Genomic DNA, 16,462 nt, shown 5'->3' with positions numbered 1-16,462 from the left:
AATTATGTTCTCAGCACTATGTATGAGAGTTCTAGTTGCTCCAAATCCTAATCAAAACTTGTCATGGTCAATCTTTTTATTTTTTTAATCCTCACCTGAGGATATGTTTTTATTGATTTTAGAGAGAGAGGAAGGAAGAGAGGGAAAGAAACATCAGTTGGTTGCCTCCTGTATGCATCCAAACCAGGGATCAAAACTACAACCTAAATGTGTGCCCTGACTGGGAATCAAACCCACAACCTTTTTGGTGCATTGGACAATGCACCAAACAACTGAGCCACTTGGCCAGGGCTCATGGTAAATCCTTTTAATTGCATTAATTACAATTAATGGGTTTTGGGGCATGTATTTATATTTTCTTAATGATGTTAATTTCTTAATGAAAAATTTACATTTATCTTAATGAGAGTGAATATATTTTCATGTGTTTATTGGCCATCCGCAGATTTTGTTATGTAGAGCATCTGCACAAATATTTTTTCCCAATTTTGTCATTTGTTTTTCTATTATTATTTGTAAGAATTATTTCTATATCAGTATATAATTATTTAATCAGATAAATATTATCTTCATCTTTGTTCCCTCCTACCACCCCCTCAGTGTCTTTTAAAGAACAGACATTTTTAATTTGATTAACTCTAGTGTGTCATATTTTTAAGTTAGTCATTTGATTCTTAAGATTTTGGTATTCCTAGATAGTTTGAGTTTTCATGTAAACTTTAGAATAGGTGTGTTTATTTCTACAAACAGCCCTTTGGAATTTAGCATTCATATTATTTTTAATAGCAATTTTAAAGTATTTGTCTGCAAATATTATCATCTCTTTCATTTATTGATTTATTGCCCAATTATCTGCATGTCTATTCAATTTTACTGTAGGTTGTACATGGTACATGTTACTTTTTGAGTATCTAGTGTTTTCTTTAAAAATCATTCTTTAATGAGTGTTTAGTTTTGTTCTGACAAGTAGTTAATGTAAATATGGTTTAGTTTGATCCTTTCAAGACTTGTTTCTAAGTGTGGGCATAGAGTAAACTTTGTTCTGGGAATAGCTTAGCCCTCCTCTCATTGCAGGGCCTTTCTGGAGTCTCTATTGATTTTCACAGATGTTCAATGAGGTCATTTTACTCTTTTATTCCCAACACGTACCCAAAATTATTTTATTGAGACTGGAGCAATTTATAATAAAGTACATATTATAGCACATTGGAAAGACTCAAGTTTTATAAATTTTACATTCACAAATAGGATCCACTTTTTGCTGAGGCATGTAGGGAACATAGGGAGGGGGGCAGACAAGTTACGGTCAGGAGACACAGACCTAATGGGCCAACAGTTAGTCCTTCCTCAGAAAAGGGCTTCTCTGTGACTTGACCATATTTCTAGATGCTCTGGGAGAGAGAGAGGCAAAGTTCAGGGACATGGTGACCCTGCTGCCTGTTCCCTCTCCGGTTCATAGAATCTCTATGGCAACATTAAGCTACTGGTCAGCACTGCCGAGACAACAGGCACAGGCATGGAGCCATTTGGCTAGAAAAATCCGTCTGGGGATCCCTACGGACTCAGAGAGCTCTCTCTGCTCCATGAAAGTCAGTTTTTTACCCACTGTTCAAAATACGATCTTTTTAAAACATCTCATCCTGGAAGCTTCAAGCTTCCATATAAATAGAATACTATAACAAAGTCCCATGGTTCATTACAGGGAAGCAAGTGATGACCAAGTTCAATTTCCATTAACACCCACCCGATCTAAGTGACCCTTCTCCCCAAACTTGAGTTTTCCACTCAGTTCCATAACCGTGCTTTGCTTGCTGGATCTAGCTGGTGCTAGAAAGAAAGTTAAAATCAGTGAGAGTGGCAACTGTGTTGGACTGGTGAATTCAACTCTATTCTGTGTGACGCGTCTCTTAGATAGAAGGTGATGAAAATGCTCAGTCTCTGGAATGAGGTTTCTCAGGCAAGTTGAGTCCTTAAGGACCATCACCATGGCACAGGTTTCTGTAAGTGATGCGTACACTGTGAGGGTGATGCAGACAATGAAGAAAATAAAGAAGCACTATTTAGGCAACACAGAGAAATGTCCTGTCTAGACAGGTTGGGGGGAGGGGTAAGGTGTCTAACAATGATTTCCAACATGTTGGAAAGCCTGCTCCTTCATCTCCTGTGAAAGCAGAGCAGTGCTTTCCACCTCTCATTCTGTGTGATTGAAGGAGAGAAGGAATTATGGCTCTTGGATGAGCTTTGTTCTTGGCTCATCACAATAGCTACCATCTGAAAAGAGGCACTGCAGCCAGGCCCCCTCACCACTGACTACAAGAGGAAGGCAGTCTGTCTGCTCCGTGACAGTCTACTCCTTGTGTTCCTCTCCCACCTCTTTTTCCAACTCTTCTGTTAGTGGTGGACACTAATAGTGGAGGACACTATTCCCGGGATAGAGGCTCAAGAGTTCTCTACTCCGCCCATTTCTTGCTTATCTCTACATGGGAAAGTGCAGTTCATAATGAAATGAAATGCACACAGGCACAAAATAAAAAGTTGCAAATAAATTCACAGCTAACAACTTATCACATGTTGTGAGAAGAGGGTGATTTTTATTTTCTTCTTTATGCTTTTCTGAATTTTCCAAAGTTTTAGTAATAAATTTTGTTGTTGTTTTAAGATATTGCATTAGTCCTTTTTTGTCAAATATCAGGCCAGGCCACCATGGAATTGTGATTCATCCTGGTCCCATGACTTCAGAAAGCAAGGCATGAAAACCTCCGTGCCAACTGGTTCACTAACCTTGCACTGTTCAATGAGCTTCTTCAAGCTCAGCTCTGTGCATCTGGGTCAGCCACACCCAATGACTCAGGTGTCCTTAAGGATGCTCAGTGGCAGGGAGGGTGGTAAGGCAGCTGCCTGACAGTTGGAGGCAGTTGACTGACTCAGCCGCCATCTGGGCTGAAATTGTCTTGTTCTCTGGCTCAGGAACCAAGGTGATATGCCTCACAGCATTGCTTACACAGAAATTCACAAACATGTGTCTAGTTGATAGGTGCCTTTTAGTCTTCACGCCAAATGTGACTAGGAAGCTAAACAGTTTCCTAGGAACTCGAGAGTCCTACAGCTTCTGCAGGAACTTGTTTCCAGCATGGTGAAGGTCATGGATGAGAAGACAGGCTCTTTTCCAGGCTCTGTACTCAGGCCCTTTCCCAATCTCAGCTGTAGACAGAGCCCTCGCCTCATCTCTTCCCACCCTCCTCTAACTCATCACCATGATGTGCTCCACAGACAATAGGTCTGTCTTCCCAGACGGGGTTGGGGAAGGGCAGGAGGTTGTAGGCTACTGGAGCCCTCCGACTTGCCTTACTCTGTCCAAGCCATCCTGAAGGAAGGGCCTGGAGAGGGTGGCCTCTCCTCCCAAGGCTTCGGTAGCCTCTGACACATGCTTAGTAATGCCTTCAATTCCAACTTGAAGTTCTCGTTAAGCCAGCAGTAGATGAAAGGGTTGTAGCAGGTGCTGCTCATGGCAAACCAATGGAAGGCTAAGTAGAGGACATGGTTGGTATGGATGACCTTGCTGGACAGGAGGAGGTAGCAGTTGAGGGAGAACCAGAGTAGAGGGCAAATAGGACCACCACCAGCATCAGCATCTTGATGGCCTTCTTCTTCTTGCCCTGCAAGGTCAGGCACTGCTCTGCAGTCACGTCGCTGATTGTGTTGCCCGATTGTGTTGTCCAACCACGGCTTCTTGGCCACACGGCATAGGCTACAGAGATGATGAGGGGGGTAGGGTGTAAAGCAGGATGAAGGTGGACATGTCCAGGTATTTCCAGAAGAGGTCAGGTGGCTCAGGAAAGTCCGGCAGGCATAGAGAGTGAACTATGTCCTCCCTGTACTTGAAGGTAAATAATTTCTGGCAGATAGCACGTGGGAGTGAAAAGAAGATGGCCAGGGTCCAGAGTCTTCGAAGTGGATGACACCTTTTGTGTTGGAGATCCGGGGTTGCAATGGATGCATAATGACCTGGTGGTGGTTCAAGACAATGGCTGTCACCATCAGGACAGAGATGGGCAGGGAGCAGTACTGGGCGAAGCGGCTGATGTGGCACATACCTTTCCCGAACACCCGTGGGCTGTTCACAACGCGGACCAAAGTGAAGGGGTGCTTAGAAGTGTGATCATTACGTCGGCGATGGCCAGGTTGACGACAAGGAGGCTGGTGGCCGGCTGCATTTGCTGGTTCTTGAAGATGACATGACAGATCAGGAAACTGCCAAAGAGCGAGAAGACAATGATGAAGGAGTAAGCCACCATGGGTTCTGGGACCTGCCCCTTAGCACCACCGGCCCACAAAGGTTTGCCAGTCGCAGAAGGTGTAGATGTTCCAGAAGAAGCACAAGGTGTTGGGGGCGGCCAGGGCCACAGCAGGGCCTGGTCCAACCTGTCCTCCTGGCCCTCGGAGCGCTCCGTGGCTCCAGCCAAGGGGAGGAGAAGGAGCAACGCCCAGTGAGGGACCATTTTTCAGGGGCCTCCAACCCGCACTGGACCACACTGATGTCCCTGATGGGCTTCTGGTGGGCAGGCGAGAAGGGACCTCTGGGGCTCTCCACACCTGACGGGCACCTGCTTGTCCCGGCCTCCCTCTGTCTGCCCATTTTACTCTTGTTACATAGCTTGTGTATGTAGCAGAATATGCCACCTCAAAACATGCCTCTTTGGCATAAGGATTATTTTGAGGAGTTGCAGACGCAGGAGAAGCTCTGAAAACAGAGAAGTTACCCTTTTGTAAGGGAGATTTACATTAGAAGGGGGGCCTGTACCAGGAGAGGTGAAGTTTACGCCTGAAGGACAGAGCAACCTTTGTTTACCAAATGTTTCATCTTCTTATCTTCCTATGAATTTAATTGTCTTCCCCTCTTTGAAACCACAAATCCATATATCTTTCCTTAGCTGAAGATGTTACATAAGCCTCAATCATCTGGCCACCTTATGAGTCTCGTATTTTTGTGGGGCTCCCATTTGAACATGCATACATAATTAAAATTATATTTTCTCATTAACCCATCTTTTATTACACAGTGTTCTCATCCAAGAACTTAAAAGGATAGAAAGAAAATTATTTTCCCTTCCCTACACTTAGTTTATAGTCAAAGACTTAAGGGAAACCTTATTCAAATTTCTGGAATTTTTCTCTGGTTCCTTTTCTCTAGTCTGTCTTGCAAATTCCTCCATGTCCCTGAATTATGATATGTGTTAGTCAGATGCTCCTGTTCTGTTGCCTTCTTATCTGTCTGTAAGCGGGGGTGGCAATGTACCTCCAGACAAGCAAACAAGTAGCTCAGGCAATTGTCGGCTTCCCTTGGTTTGCTTTTCTTTTCTTTTCTTTTTTTTTTTTTTAAATATATTTTATTGATTTTTTACAGAGAGGAAGGGAGAGGGTTAGAGAGTTAGAAACATCAATGAGACAGAAACATTGATCAGCTGCCTCCTGCACACTCCCTACTGGGGATGTGCCCGCAACCAAGGTACATGCCCTTGACCGGAATCGAACCTGGGACCCTTGAGTCCGCAGGCCGACACTCTATCCTCTGAGCCAAACCGGTCAGGGCGGTTTGCTTTTCTTTTCACTGTGATCTCTCACAGACAACTACCATTACCCACTAAGGGTCTTTGTAGGTAGAGCTTCATGAGACCAAGCAAAGAACTAGCTTCTGGGGAAATAATAGCATCTGGAAGAACAGGTACAAGGGAAGCACATAGAGTTGTGGCAACATGAGTTGTGACTTCCTTGAACACCTGGAACATTTAACAGAGATTCAAGAAAGGCCTGAAGAGCAGAGACAAACTATTTCCAGGTAAATATTATGTCCACACTAAGGAAACTTAGACACAAGACCTGTACAAGCTGAAATCTGGAAGCAAAAGAGTATAAGCCTTATGGTAAAAGCAGAATAAATGCTTTGTGTTCTGTGTCTGGGGTTTACTATCCATGGAATAATCAACACAAATGATTCAAAATGTATTTCTAATCTTGAAATTATTTTTGAAAAATCATATCTTTTGACAATTTGTACATAAAACATTTCTTCTCTCCCTCCTCCTTTTTTGAGAATGTTTTTTTTGTCATTCTCTTCACAGTAAAATAATTTTCTTTTGTTAGATTTGGTTTTTCTGTTAAAATATTCTTCACATTAATTTTCATTTCTGAAGTGATGCCTGTTTTATTTTATTTTTCAGTCTTGGTATTCATTTGATTTTAAGCTTAATTTTTAACTCTGAGGTATTAAAAACATATTTATAACATTTACATATTTTTCCCTTTCATTATTTATATAACTCTACCTTATTTTATTTACTTACTTTTTAAAGTATATTTGTATTGATTTTAGAGAGAGGAAGGGAGAGGGATAGAGATATAGAAACATTGATGAGAAACATCAATTGGCTGCCTTCTGCATCCCTCTTACTGGGAACCAAACCCTCAACCCAGGAATGTGTACTGACCAGGAATTGAACCATGACCTTCTGGTTCATGAGAATAATATTCAACCACTGAGCCACACCAGCCAAGCAGAAGTATACCTTATTTTAGTTTTGTTTCCCTTTGGTAATTTTTAAAAATTTATTTACATGATTGGTTGAATTACTAATAACTACCTTAATAGTTTTAGAAATCATCCATTTCAAGTGCCTATCCCTAATTTATTTATTTTTAGCTAATATGCTCCTAAATACTTATAGTTTCATGTTAATTACCTCTCCTTTTTCCCCATATTATTCTTATGTCATGTTGAATAAATTCAATATTTTTTCAATAAGTCTAACAGAGCACACAAAGAATGAAAGATTTAGGAAAAATAATATCTGAGATAATTTTAAATTCTTTATTCATTACTTAGAAGATTTAATTACCCAAATCTTCACTTCAGCCTACAAAGGAGAACTATAAAATAGTAACTCATTAAAAATATTTCTGAGATAAAGCCCTAGCCAGTTTGGGTCCATGGTTGGAGTATCAGCCCTTGGATTGAAGGGTCCGAATCAATTCTGGTCAAGGGCACATACTTTAGTTGCAGACTCAGTCCCCAGCCCTGGTCAGGGTGCATGTGGGAGACAACCAATCAATGTGTCTCTCTCACATCAATGTCTCTCTCTCTCTCTCTCTTCCTCTCCCTTCCACTCTCTCTAAAAATCAATAGGAAAAAATATATCCTCAGGTGAGGATTAACAACAAAACAAAACAAAAAAATTTTGAAATACAGAAAAGTACATAAATTAGGCCTTCTCTAAACATTTATGCAGCTCCCCAAATGAGAACAGGACATTTAATTCCTTCAAGAGTAACCAGACATTTCAGGAAACAAAGCATTTGCAAAACAACCCAGTGCTAACCTAATGTTTTCTTTTCCGCAGGGTTCTTGAGCAGTTTTGAGCACCAGAAAAAAACAAGAGACCTTTTGGAATGTAGTTCAGCTCAAAAGAGTTTACTGAGTGGAGGATGGGACAAGACCCATCCTTCTGCAAATCCAGCATTACAGTGGTGCTTCAGCACCTCATCACCAATCCTGAAGAATTCACCTGCCTCTGACAGTTAATCCAGGTCACCAAGATGGTGGCATCTATTTTATGATACCCACTGATCTACCCAGGGTTGAATTTCTGTAAATAGCTGAAAGTGGAACAGCTCTTTCCTTTATACCACTGAAAAGCCTCCAGATTTAAGAAGAGCTATTACCAGTAATTTCCTTGTTAACTCAAAGATGCAGCACCTTGTCTAGAGCCCAAGAATGATTTCAGGGAAACTATAAGCCATATTTCTGGTCAACTCCAGCCTGAAGTGAGAGGTCTGAGGAAAAAACAGTATGTATATAAATGGAATTTAAATCTTGCAGGAAATTTCAAAATTGAAATTTTCAAATTAATTGTTGTACTACCTACTGTTCAAGTTAGCACACAATCATGTTATCTTTCCTAAATAAAGCCGCTTACAAAAAAAGGAAGAATAGCCCTGGCTGGAGTGATACAGTGGTTGGAGCATCTGCCTGCACACTAAAGAGTTGCAGGTTCAATTCTCAGTCAAGGGAACGTATCTGCTTTGCAGGTTAGATCCCCAGCCTTGGTTGGAGGGCATGAGGGAGGTAAACAAAAGATCTATCTCTCTCACATTGGTCTTTCTCTCTCCTCCTCCACCCCACCCCTTCCACTCTCTCTAAAAATCAATGGGAAAAATATCCCTGGGTGAGTATTAACAACAACAACAAAAAGTAATCAGGGTTTGACATATAAAGATATTTGGAGTTCTTCAAAATGACATGTTCTATTGGTTTCCCCTATGGGATATATTGGCAGAAAAATGAAAGAGAGCTCAGGTGTCTCTCTCTTCCTATAATGACACTGATTCCATTGAATTACAGTTCCACCCTATGACCTCATTTAACTTTATTTATCCTCTTTAAGGCCCTACATCTAAATACAATCACCTTGGGTTGTAGGACTATACATATGAGCTTTGGTGGGGGGATACAATTTAGTCCATAGCAACTACTGTTACAGACATTCACATAAATGAAATTCAGAACCAGAGTATTAAGTGAAAAAAAAAGTGCATAAATCATGAAACATTTATAAAGTTAAAAAACGCACATACCATACAAAACACTATATATTTGGGGGATATATATGTATATTAAAACTATAAGAAAAGCAGAAAAGTTATAAAAATCCATACTTGGCTAATTTGTTAACTATTGCTATAGTGAGAGAGGGAGGCAGAACACACAGCAGATGCACAATGTGGCTGATGTTCTATTGCTTAACTTGGCTAGTGGACATAGGATAATTTTTTTTTATTATTCCTATTAACTTCCATTTTAAATTCTTTACTTCTCATCTTAATTTCACTTATGAGATATATTCTTAACTCATATATGTTAAAATTGGAAACAAGTATCATATTATTAATAAAATATAACATATCCCTTTATACTGACATATTTTACTATTCAAATTGTGAATCAATTTTCTAACAAATTATTTGCATATCATTAAGATGTATTTTCTATGAATTTATTCTAAATAAAAGTAAGTTATATATCATCCTATTAGTTAAACTAGAGGCCCTGTGCACAGTAGGGTCCCTAGGCTTGGCCGGCAATCAGGCCTGATCTGTGGGGCAACTGGCAGGGCAATCAGGGGGGCACCTGCTGGCATCTGCCTTGGCTGGCCTGGTGTCACCCTCTTGTTGGCCCTGTCCCCCACTGCCACTGTTGGTTGGAGCCTGCAGGCTGGGGCAGTTCCTGCATTGAGCATCTGACCCCTGGTGGTCAGTGCACATCATAGTGACTGGTCATTCCATTGGTCATTCCACAGTTCAGTTGATTTGCATATTAGGTTTTTATTATACAGGATAACAGTGGATTTTTCTTCAAAGCACAATTTTGATTTTCTATTATACTTCAACTTGAGCACAATGAAAAAAATATCTAAGTATAATTTCACACTTACTATTCTATTTTCTGTATTCCTTATACTGTACTTTTTTGCACCCAAACATTTTAATATGTCTTAGATATCTACAATGATATGTGAATTTTCTATTTTCTACTTTTTTACAATTTATTTTTTATTGAATTTATTGGGGTGACATGGGTTAATAAAATTATACCGGTTTCAGGTACACAATTCTATAATATATCATTTGTATATTGTATTGTGTATTTACCACCCCAAGTCAAGTCTCCTTCCAACACCTTTTATCCCCCATTTATCTTCTTCTAACTCCCCAAACCTACCTCTACTTTCTGGCAATTACCATATTGTCATCTGTGTCCACGAGTCTTACATTTTTTTTCTATTTACTTTTAATTGGAGATTTGATGGTTTCCATTCCTGTTGGTCACCCCCACCTCCCTACCCATCCTCTAAATTCCATGAGGAAGTAGAGTGATAGCCTTGCAGTTTTTGTAATTGGAAATTGTACCACTTGTCTGTGTCAGGCTCTCTGATTGATTGCAAAAAGCATTATGCTTATTTTGGTAATTAACTTCAATTCCTTTGCAGTCAGTTAAAAACATAATTCATAGCAATCTACTAAAATGTAAAAAATTTAAATGTCTTTCTCTATCCCAAACTCTGCTAAAATAATTTCTGTTGAAAAGGTTGTCAAATTTCCATGTAAACATATCATTATCTAGCATTCATGCATTATGGATTTCTTCTTTTTTAGTTTTACATACCATGCATTTCATTATTCATTATTCAACTAGAGAAAATACCACTCTACATGTTTTGTATAGTATGCCCATGTGAGAACGTAGTTGAATTAATAGTGCAATGCATATGTGGTTAGGTATTTTACAATTAATTTAGTATAACAATGCTAATTTAAGTCTGCATTAGTACTCCTTTTCAAACATGCTGAAAAGTAATTACAGTGTACACAGGGCAAATAAGAGGAATGGCTTTTACAATTTATTACTCTATAAAAGAATTAGTGTGATGACCAATTAAAAGATGCTTTTAAAAACAGTTATTATATTGTTTATCATGCAGAACTAACTGAAGGAAGGTTAAAGGTGTTATTAAAATCATTAATTTAATTCCTTCTATAAGTGACATCAAATTATTATAAAGTATAATATGTGGTCATGGAAGAGCACTTTAATGAAACCTTGGCATAATTAAAGGAGTTATCATGACAATATACTACTGATAAAATGAGAAGTCTAATAGCACATTTTCTTTTTCTTATTTTCAAAGTAATGTGATAAATTTGATAAAATTGGCTCTTTATAATATGTATATTCTATTGACAGTAGTAGCATTACTTTTTGTTTATTTTGTTGTTAAAGATGGCTGCTTTTATCTCAGATGTATGAAGTAGAAATTGTTGATCAGCTCTAACATTGACACCAACTGCTTGTTGTTTTCCCACACAAAGTGGAGTTAAGACAACATAGGCAAGGGCAGAAGATTGAAAATCAGAATGGGTAAAGAAAAACACCCTGTTTCTGCTTTTCCAAAAATTATGCTTCAACCAAAATCACAATCTTTTGTTAGTGTCCCAGAAAACAAAGCATCTGTCCTTAAATATTTCTGTTAGTGTTCCTCAACACCTACCTTTTTTTTTTTTTTTTTTGAGATATTGTTTGGTATTCTGTAGGGGAAATGTTAATTTTTCTTTTATTGTTTTATATTCTAAACAAATGCAATTCAATCTCTAACAGAAAAACTCCTGAGCTTTTTAAATAGGTGCAAATAATCTTTATGAATTCCTAAGAATGGAAAATAAAATTTATTATTTCCCCAAAACAATTTTGATAAAAGAATAAACACTTTAAACATTTTATATTATAAAAAACCTATACGATTTAGTTAATTTGTATAAAATAAAATGCTGGTTCTCAAATACCTAAGAATTTCCACCTTTTTTTTTTTTTTTAATTACAAAAGGAAATTTATTTCAAAAGCATAAGGAAACACTTACTTTTGAACAATGTGATAAACAGATGTCTTGCAAAAGAAAAACAATCATGACATGAAGTTTTTCATTCAAATTTTTGAAGCAAAAGTAACCTAAGTTGCGCATTATTGCCTTAGGAAAGGGAAGGGGAACAATGAGGCGGCAAAGGAAGAAACACAGTCAACTCAATATCAAACTTAAAGTAGAGTCAATTCTGCTCAGCTTTGAGTTTACAATACTCTTTAAAAAAGAGAGGAAAAGTTACCCCTAAAGTTCAAATTTATATAATTGTAGTCCTAATATAGTTCCTATACTTGAAATGGCTTTCGGCCACCTGGTCACAGTTTTCAAATAGCAATTCCATATTCCTATGTCTGTTCAGATTCCAAGGTAGCTTAGGTTCAGCTCATTGTCTTTTGGAATGTTTAGATTATTGCCACCACTCCATAATCAAGCTGACCAATTTCTTATGCTCACTTGTATAATTCTAGTCTTCAAAAAATATTTATCCCATAAACATGTGCAGTATTTCTAACAAAGGGGTTTTGTTTTTTCCCCAATGTAAGGGTTAACAGTATTGAAGACACTGCCACTGGAATTACTAACTATTCCTCAAAAAATATGCCAAACTACTAGAAAATGTTACTCAGACACTGAATTTGAGTAGCAAACTTGGGGAGGGAATATTAACTGTGAAACAAAAATATATGAAACATTCAAATGCAGAGCTAAGGACCTATGCTACCAAAAATGCCCATGACATTAAACACTCCACAAACCCCCCATCTGTTTTTTAACCTAAATATTCTATTGGCTAACTTATACAATAATTTTGATTAATAACCTGAGAAGTTAAATCTTCAAAGTGGCAAAAGCAAACAGAGAGAATCCCTTGTTACTGGTAGAACATGTTATCAAGTCACTTTTCCTGGATTGCCCTGGTTATTCAATTCCCAAATTCTAAATTATTCTGTGTCATCCTGTAGAAACCTATATGTACATCAGATTCAGTATTTTGGCTGTATTTCTCCAAAAGGGATCGCCAAACTCATCTTTGAAAATGCAGCCTTTGTTTATTTTCAGTTTTAAATAACAATAATCATGTAAGTGCAACGGACTCAAAATCCCTCACTACTGGGAAGAAAACCTAGATAACAAGTTAATAATGGATTCAGCCTCAAAAGGGTAATCACCATGTCAAAGATTACCTGTTCCTGGAATTTTAAAAAATGATTTATGTTGTGTCATCAGCATGCATATATATATGTATATATATATACACACACACACACATATATATATCTTATGTATGTATGTATGTATATTATACATACACATTTCTATTCAAATAGTAAGATCCCATATTCAAAAGCTTATCACAACATATGGAGAAGAGTTAAGTAAGCAGTGCAAAGCAGCTTACATTCTCCTAAAAATGTAATATTTCTACATTTAAGTATTTTGCTCTTAGTACACTAGGTAGGAATGCTGAAGCATTGCCTAGCAGCTTTATTAAAAAACCCAATGAAAACCAAACGTTAAAATTGACCATTACTCTTCTCTATATATTGGGGGGAAAGGACAGAGGGGAGAAGAAAATCAGTAAGCTTTCAAAACTGATCACCTTTACCAGTTATCAGAAATAGAATTTCATTATATTTTAGATTTGAATAGCTCTCAACAAATTATTAAGATGTTTAAAAGATTCACAATATGAAGTCTGAATAATGATGATATTGCAAAAACAAGATTGCGCACAAAGCATCCAGAAATATCGCTGTGGTTTTACCTTGGACACAACCATGGTCTGTTACAAAAGTAGATCATACATACAAAGGTATAAAGAACAATAAGTTTTTAGCTGAAGGCAGCAGTCCTTTTAAGGGACATCCCTGGCAATCCAATGAGTAGTAGAATTTAAGTATGTTAAGCTCATGACGATGCTGAAGAATGAGATGTCTTATTCAGTAGAGTCTTCCCCGACTACGATTTCCTCGTGCTCCCCAACCTCGGCCACCTCTACTTCCCCTGAAGGCTCCTCTCTGCTCATAATTAAAGTTGCCCAAATTGCCGCTATATTTCCCACTAGGAGGATTATAAATCTGCCTTGCATCTCTTTTTGGTCCTGCTGGAGATTTCTTGGGTGGTGAACCAGAAGTTGTATCTTCAGTGGCCCTCTTTTGCCCAATTTCAACCTTCTGTACAGGTTTCCAGGATAATGTTACTGTGCTCTTATAAGAGGGAGGAATGTGGAAGAGATCCTTGATTAAAACATTGATGTTATTTGTTATTTTCAATGCAACAACTTTAATCTTGTTCTCGTCTGTTTTTAAGGCTTCGCCTGTTTTACCCTGGAGAGCCAAGCGAAGCTGTCTGATATAAACCTGCAGGCCCCGTGCAAAGTACTGCAGCCTAATTTTAAAATCTTTGAGCTTTTCTGCATTCAGTTTGGCTGTTAAGAAATCTGGAAGTTTTCGACCCAACTGGTGGAAGCTGTACAACAAACATTCCACATAACTGAATTGCAGCTTAGGTTCTTCATTACCAGCATTCTCCCCATTTTCTGCTTCTTCTGGAGGGAGAGGCATGTACTCCAATAGCTTATCAAACAATTTCCTTAAATTTGTTTCTAGCTTTTCCATGTCACCACAAAATGAACTCATTTCCGCCAACAGTTTCAATACCTCCAACTGTATATCAAGACCCTCCACTGGAGTAGTTAAGGAGCTGAGGTTAGGTAGAACCTGCTCACAGAAGTAAGTCACAAACCTTGTGGAATGCACATTTTTCGAGAAGAGGGGTACCGCCTGCCGAGTGCACTGTAAGAGCCTGTCCACACAGTCGGGATCTGACGGGTTGAAGGTTTGTTCTAGGTCAGCCTGTTCAGCCACCAACTCTACCAGTTGCTGTCTTCCACTCACTGTCTGTAAGCTCTTTAAGCCAGACAGTATCTTCATGAACAGGACAAATTCTTCACCAGTCACATCTTCTAGGACCTTTTTGGATTCAGTTAGTATAAGTTCCTCTACTTCCTTTGTTAAGACCTCATCTGGTAAAGTCTTAAGTTTTGTAGAAAGGAATTTGATTGCTCGTTCTCTAACAATGTCTTCTCCTTGAAGGATCTGGCTGAATAAGCCACCTAAAGTCCCTTTTGCATCCATCTTAAATATACTTAATAGGGCATTGTTCACTAAGTTAAATTCTGCAGAGTCATCTGTTTGCAAAAGTTGGGTTAGAATATCTGCCACTCGGGGAAGATTTTCTCCAGTGGCAAATTGAGGAAGCTCAATTTGCTTGCCGTCAAATTGATACATCTTCATCCTCACAGAGGTCTAACTGTGCATTGATAGAAGAATCAGCCAATTCTGGAAAATGCTTAAAGAATTTTGGAATAAACTGAGCTGCTAATCTTTTTTTCCTTGGTACCACCTTTCACACCATCCAATATCACTTGATAGGCATCTTTATGCTGGCCCACTTGCTCCGTGGCATCGGCCAGGATGCCATAGTTGCGGTAGAGCTCCTCCACGGTCGGCATGGCGAGCGACAAGCCGAGAGTTCGCTCCTGCGGTCGTCGTTGTCCGCGCCGGCTCCACCGCCGCCCCCGAAGTTCCTGCCCCCAGCCCGCGAGCCGCACTGTGAAGCCTCTCAGAATTTCCACCTTTATACAGGCTCTACTGCATAGTATTTATCTCAGAAAGTCATTCAGAAAAATCTTCAGTTACTAAAACAGCAACTGAAGTATAAGAATCCCATGAATTTAGTGATAAACCATGTATTTGAATTATATTTTTATCTCTTCACTCTTGAAAATCAGAGATTTTGCAATTACTGAATATAAGAATTTCCAAGTACTTTATCATTAATTTTTCATGTAATCCACAAATCCATTGGTTCAGGAAAACAGGATGAATAGTGAACTGGCCCTTATTAACCAACTAAGAAGTGTTAAATCATGTGTGATTGTGAACAGTGATTGCTTAAGCAATATCAGAATTAATAATGGGTAAAGGGCCACTTCATATTTAATGTATAGTTGATGAATATTGTAAAATAGATATATCACTCTGACTCCATGGAAAAATTTGTTAAGAATATTTTAATCCAGATGAGAGTGATGTATATCACAAGATTCTACAAAGGAGAGGAAGAAAGGATATCCTATTGAAACTCCAAAGAGATGCATCAAAGTTTACCCATTCCTTTTCCTTTATACTAACCTCTATTGTTATAAAATATGAGTTGGTTTAGGAATCCTGGACTAAAATGGAGTTATAATAGCTGTTTTAATTTAGTTCCTATTTAAGCTTCAAAGACTGGCCTCCAGTTGCTAATTTATAGCATGTCATCAAAAACAACTAACATTCTATAAACCCAATTCTTGTAAGTAATTACCATTTTAAACAATGACTCTAGGGAGACCAACAGTAATTCAAATAAGAAGGGTCGTTTTCAGCTCCCAATATCTAATATCTTAAAATATAATGTAAATATTGGTTATTGTGATATCAGTAATAATTATTAAGAATTAATAATGTTATAATTATTATTTCTTATTTTCTAATACAATAACTGAAGTAGTATCTGCTAAGTGTTTTTGCAAACTTGAACAATAAAATATGCACTCACTGTAATATTTTCTTTTAACCCTGGTAAACTGTAAAAATGTGATATCATTTAAAATTTACAGTCCGATGTCCCCTCTCCTGCATCCTTGGCTCTCCTTTATCTATTTCTATGCTATTACCACTTCAGTTACATCAAAGTGTATGACTTCTCACAACACACTCCAGACTTTACCTATAACAGCTTATTTTTATTCATTTACAATTCACTTCAAAATCTATGAATCAGCCGAAACCGGTTTGGCTCAGTGGATAGAGCGTCGGCCTGCGGACTGAAAGGTCCCAGGTTCGATTCCGGTCAAGGGCATGTACCTGGGTTGCGGGCATATCCCCAGTAAGAGATGTGCAGGAGGCAGCTGATCGATGTTTCTCTCTCATCGATGTTTCTAACTCTC

At 38.3% G+C, this 16,462-nt stretch overlaps 1 protein-coding gene and 1 pseudogene across 2 annotated transcripts; both read right to left on the bottom strand.

Moving 5' to 3' along the window:
• Positions 1–3,241: 3,241 nt before the first annotated feature.
• On the bottom strand, positions 3,242–4,499 carry LOC308517307 (G-protein coupled receptor 83-like; annotated as a pseudogene). The gene has a single exon. The product of its transcript is annotated as a G-protein coupled receptor 83-like (transcript).
• An 8,907-nt stretch (positions 4,500–13,406) lies between these two features.
• LOC308516441 (apoptosis inhibitor 5-like) lies at positions 13,407–14,980 on the bottom strand (the record flags this gene model as incomplete). Its single annotated transcript, XM_081087399.1, is given in 3 exon segments — positions 13,407–14,745; positions 14,747–14,856; positions 14,858–14,980. Coding segments are annotated over 3 exon segments (1,572 nt in total).
• Between the last annotated feature and the right edge of the window lie 1,482 nt (positions 14,981–16,462).

This window comes from Myotis nattereri (assembly GCF_964212035.1).
Source record: "Myotis nattereri genome assembly, chromosome: 3".
Lineage (NCBI taxonomy): Eukaryota > Metazoa > Chordata > Mammalia > Chiroptera > Vespertilionidae > Myotis > Myotis nattereri.
The sequence above is the reverse complement of the archived record's forward strand: the minus strand, read 5'-3'. Positions and strand labels throughout refer to the sequence as shown.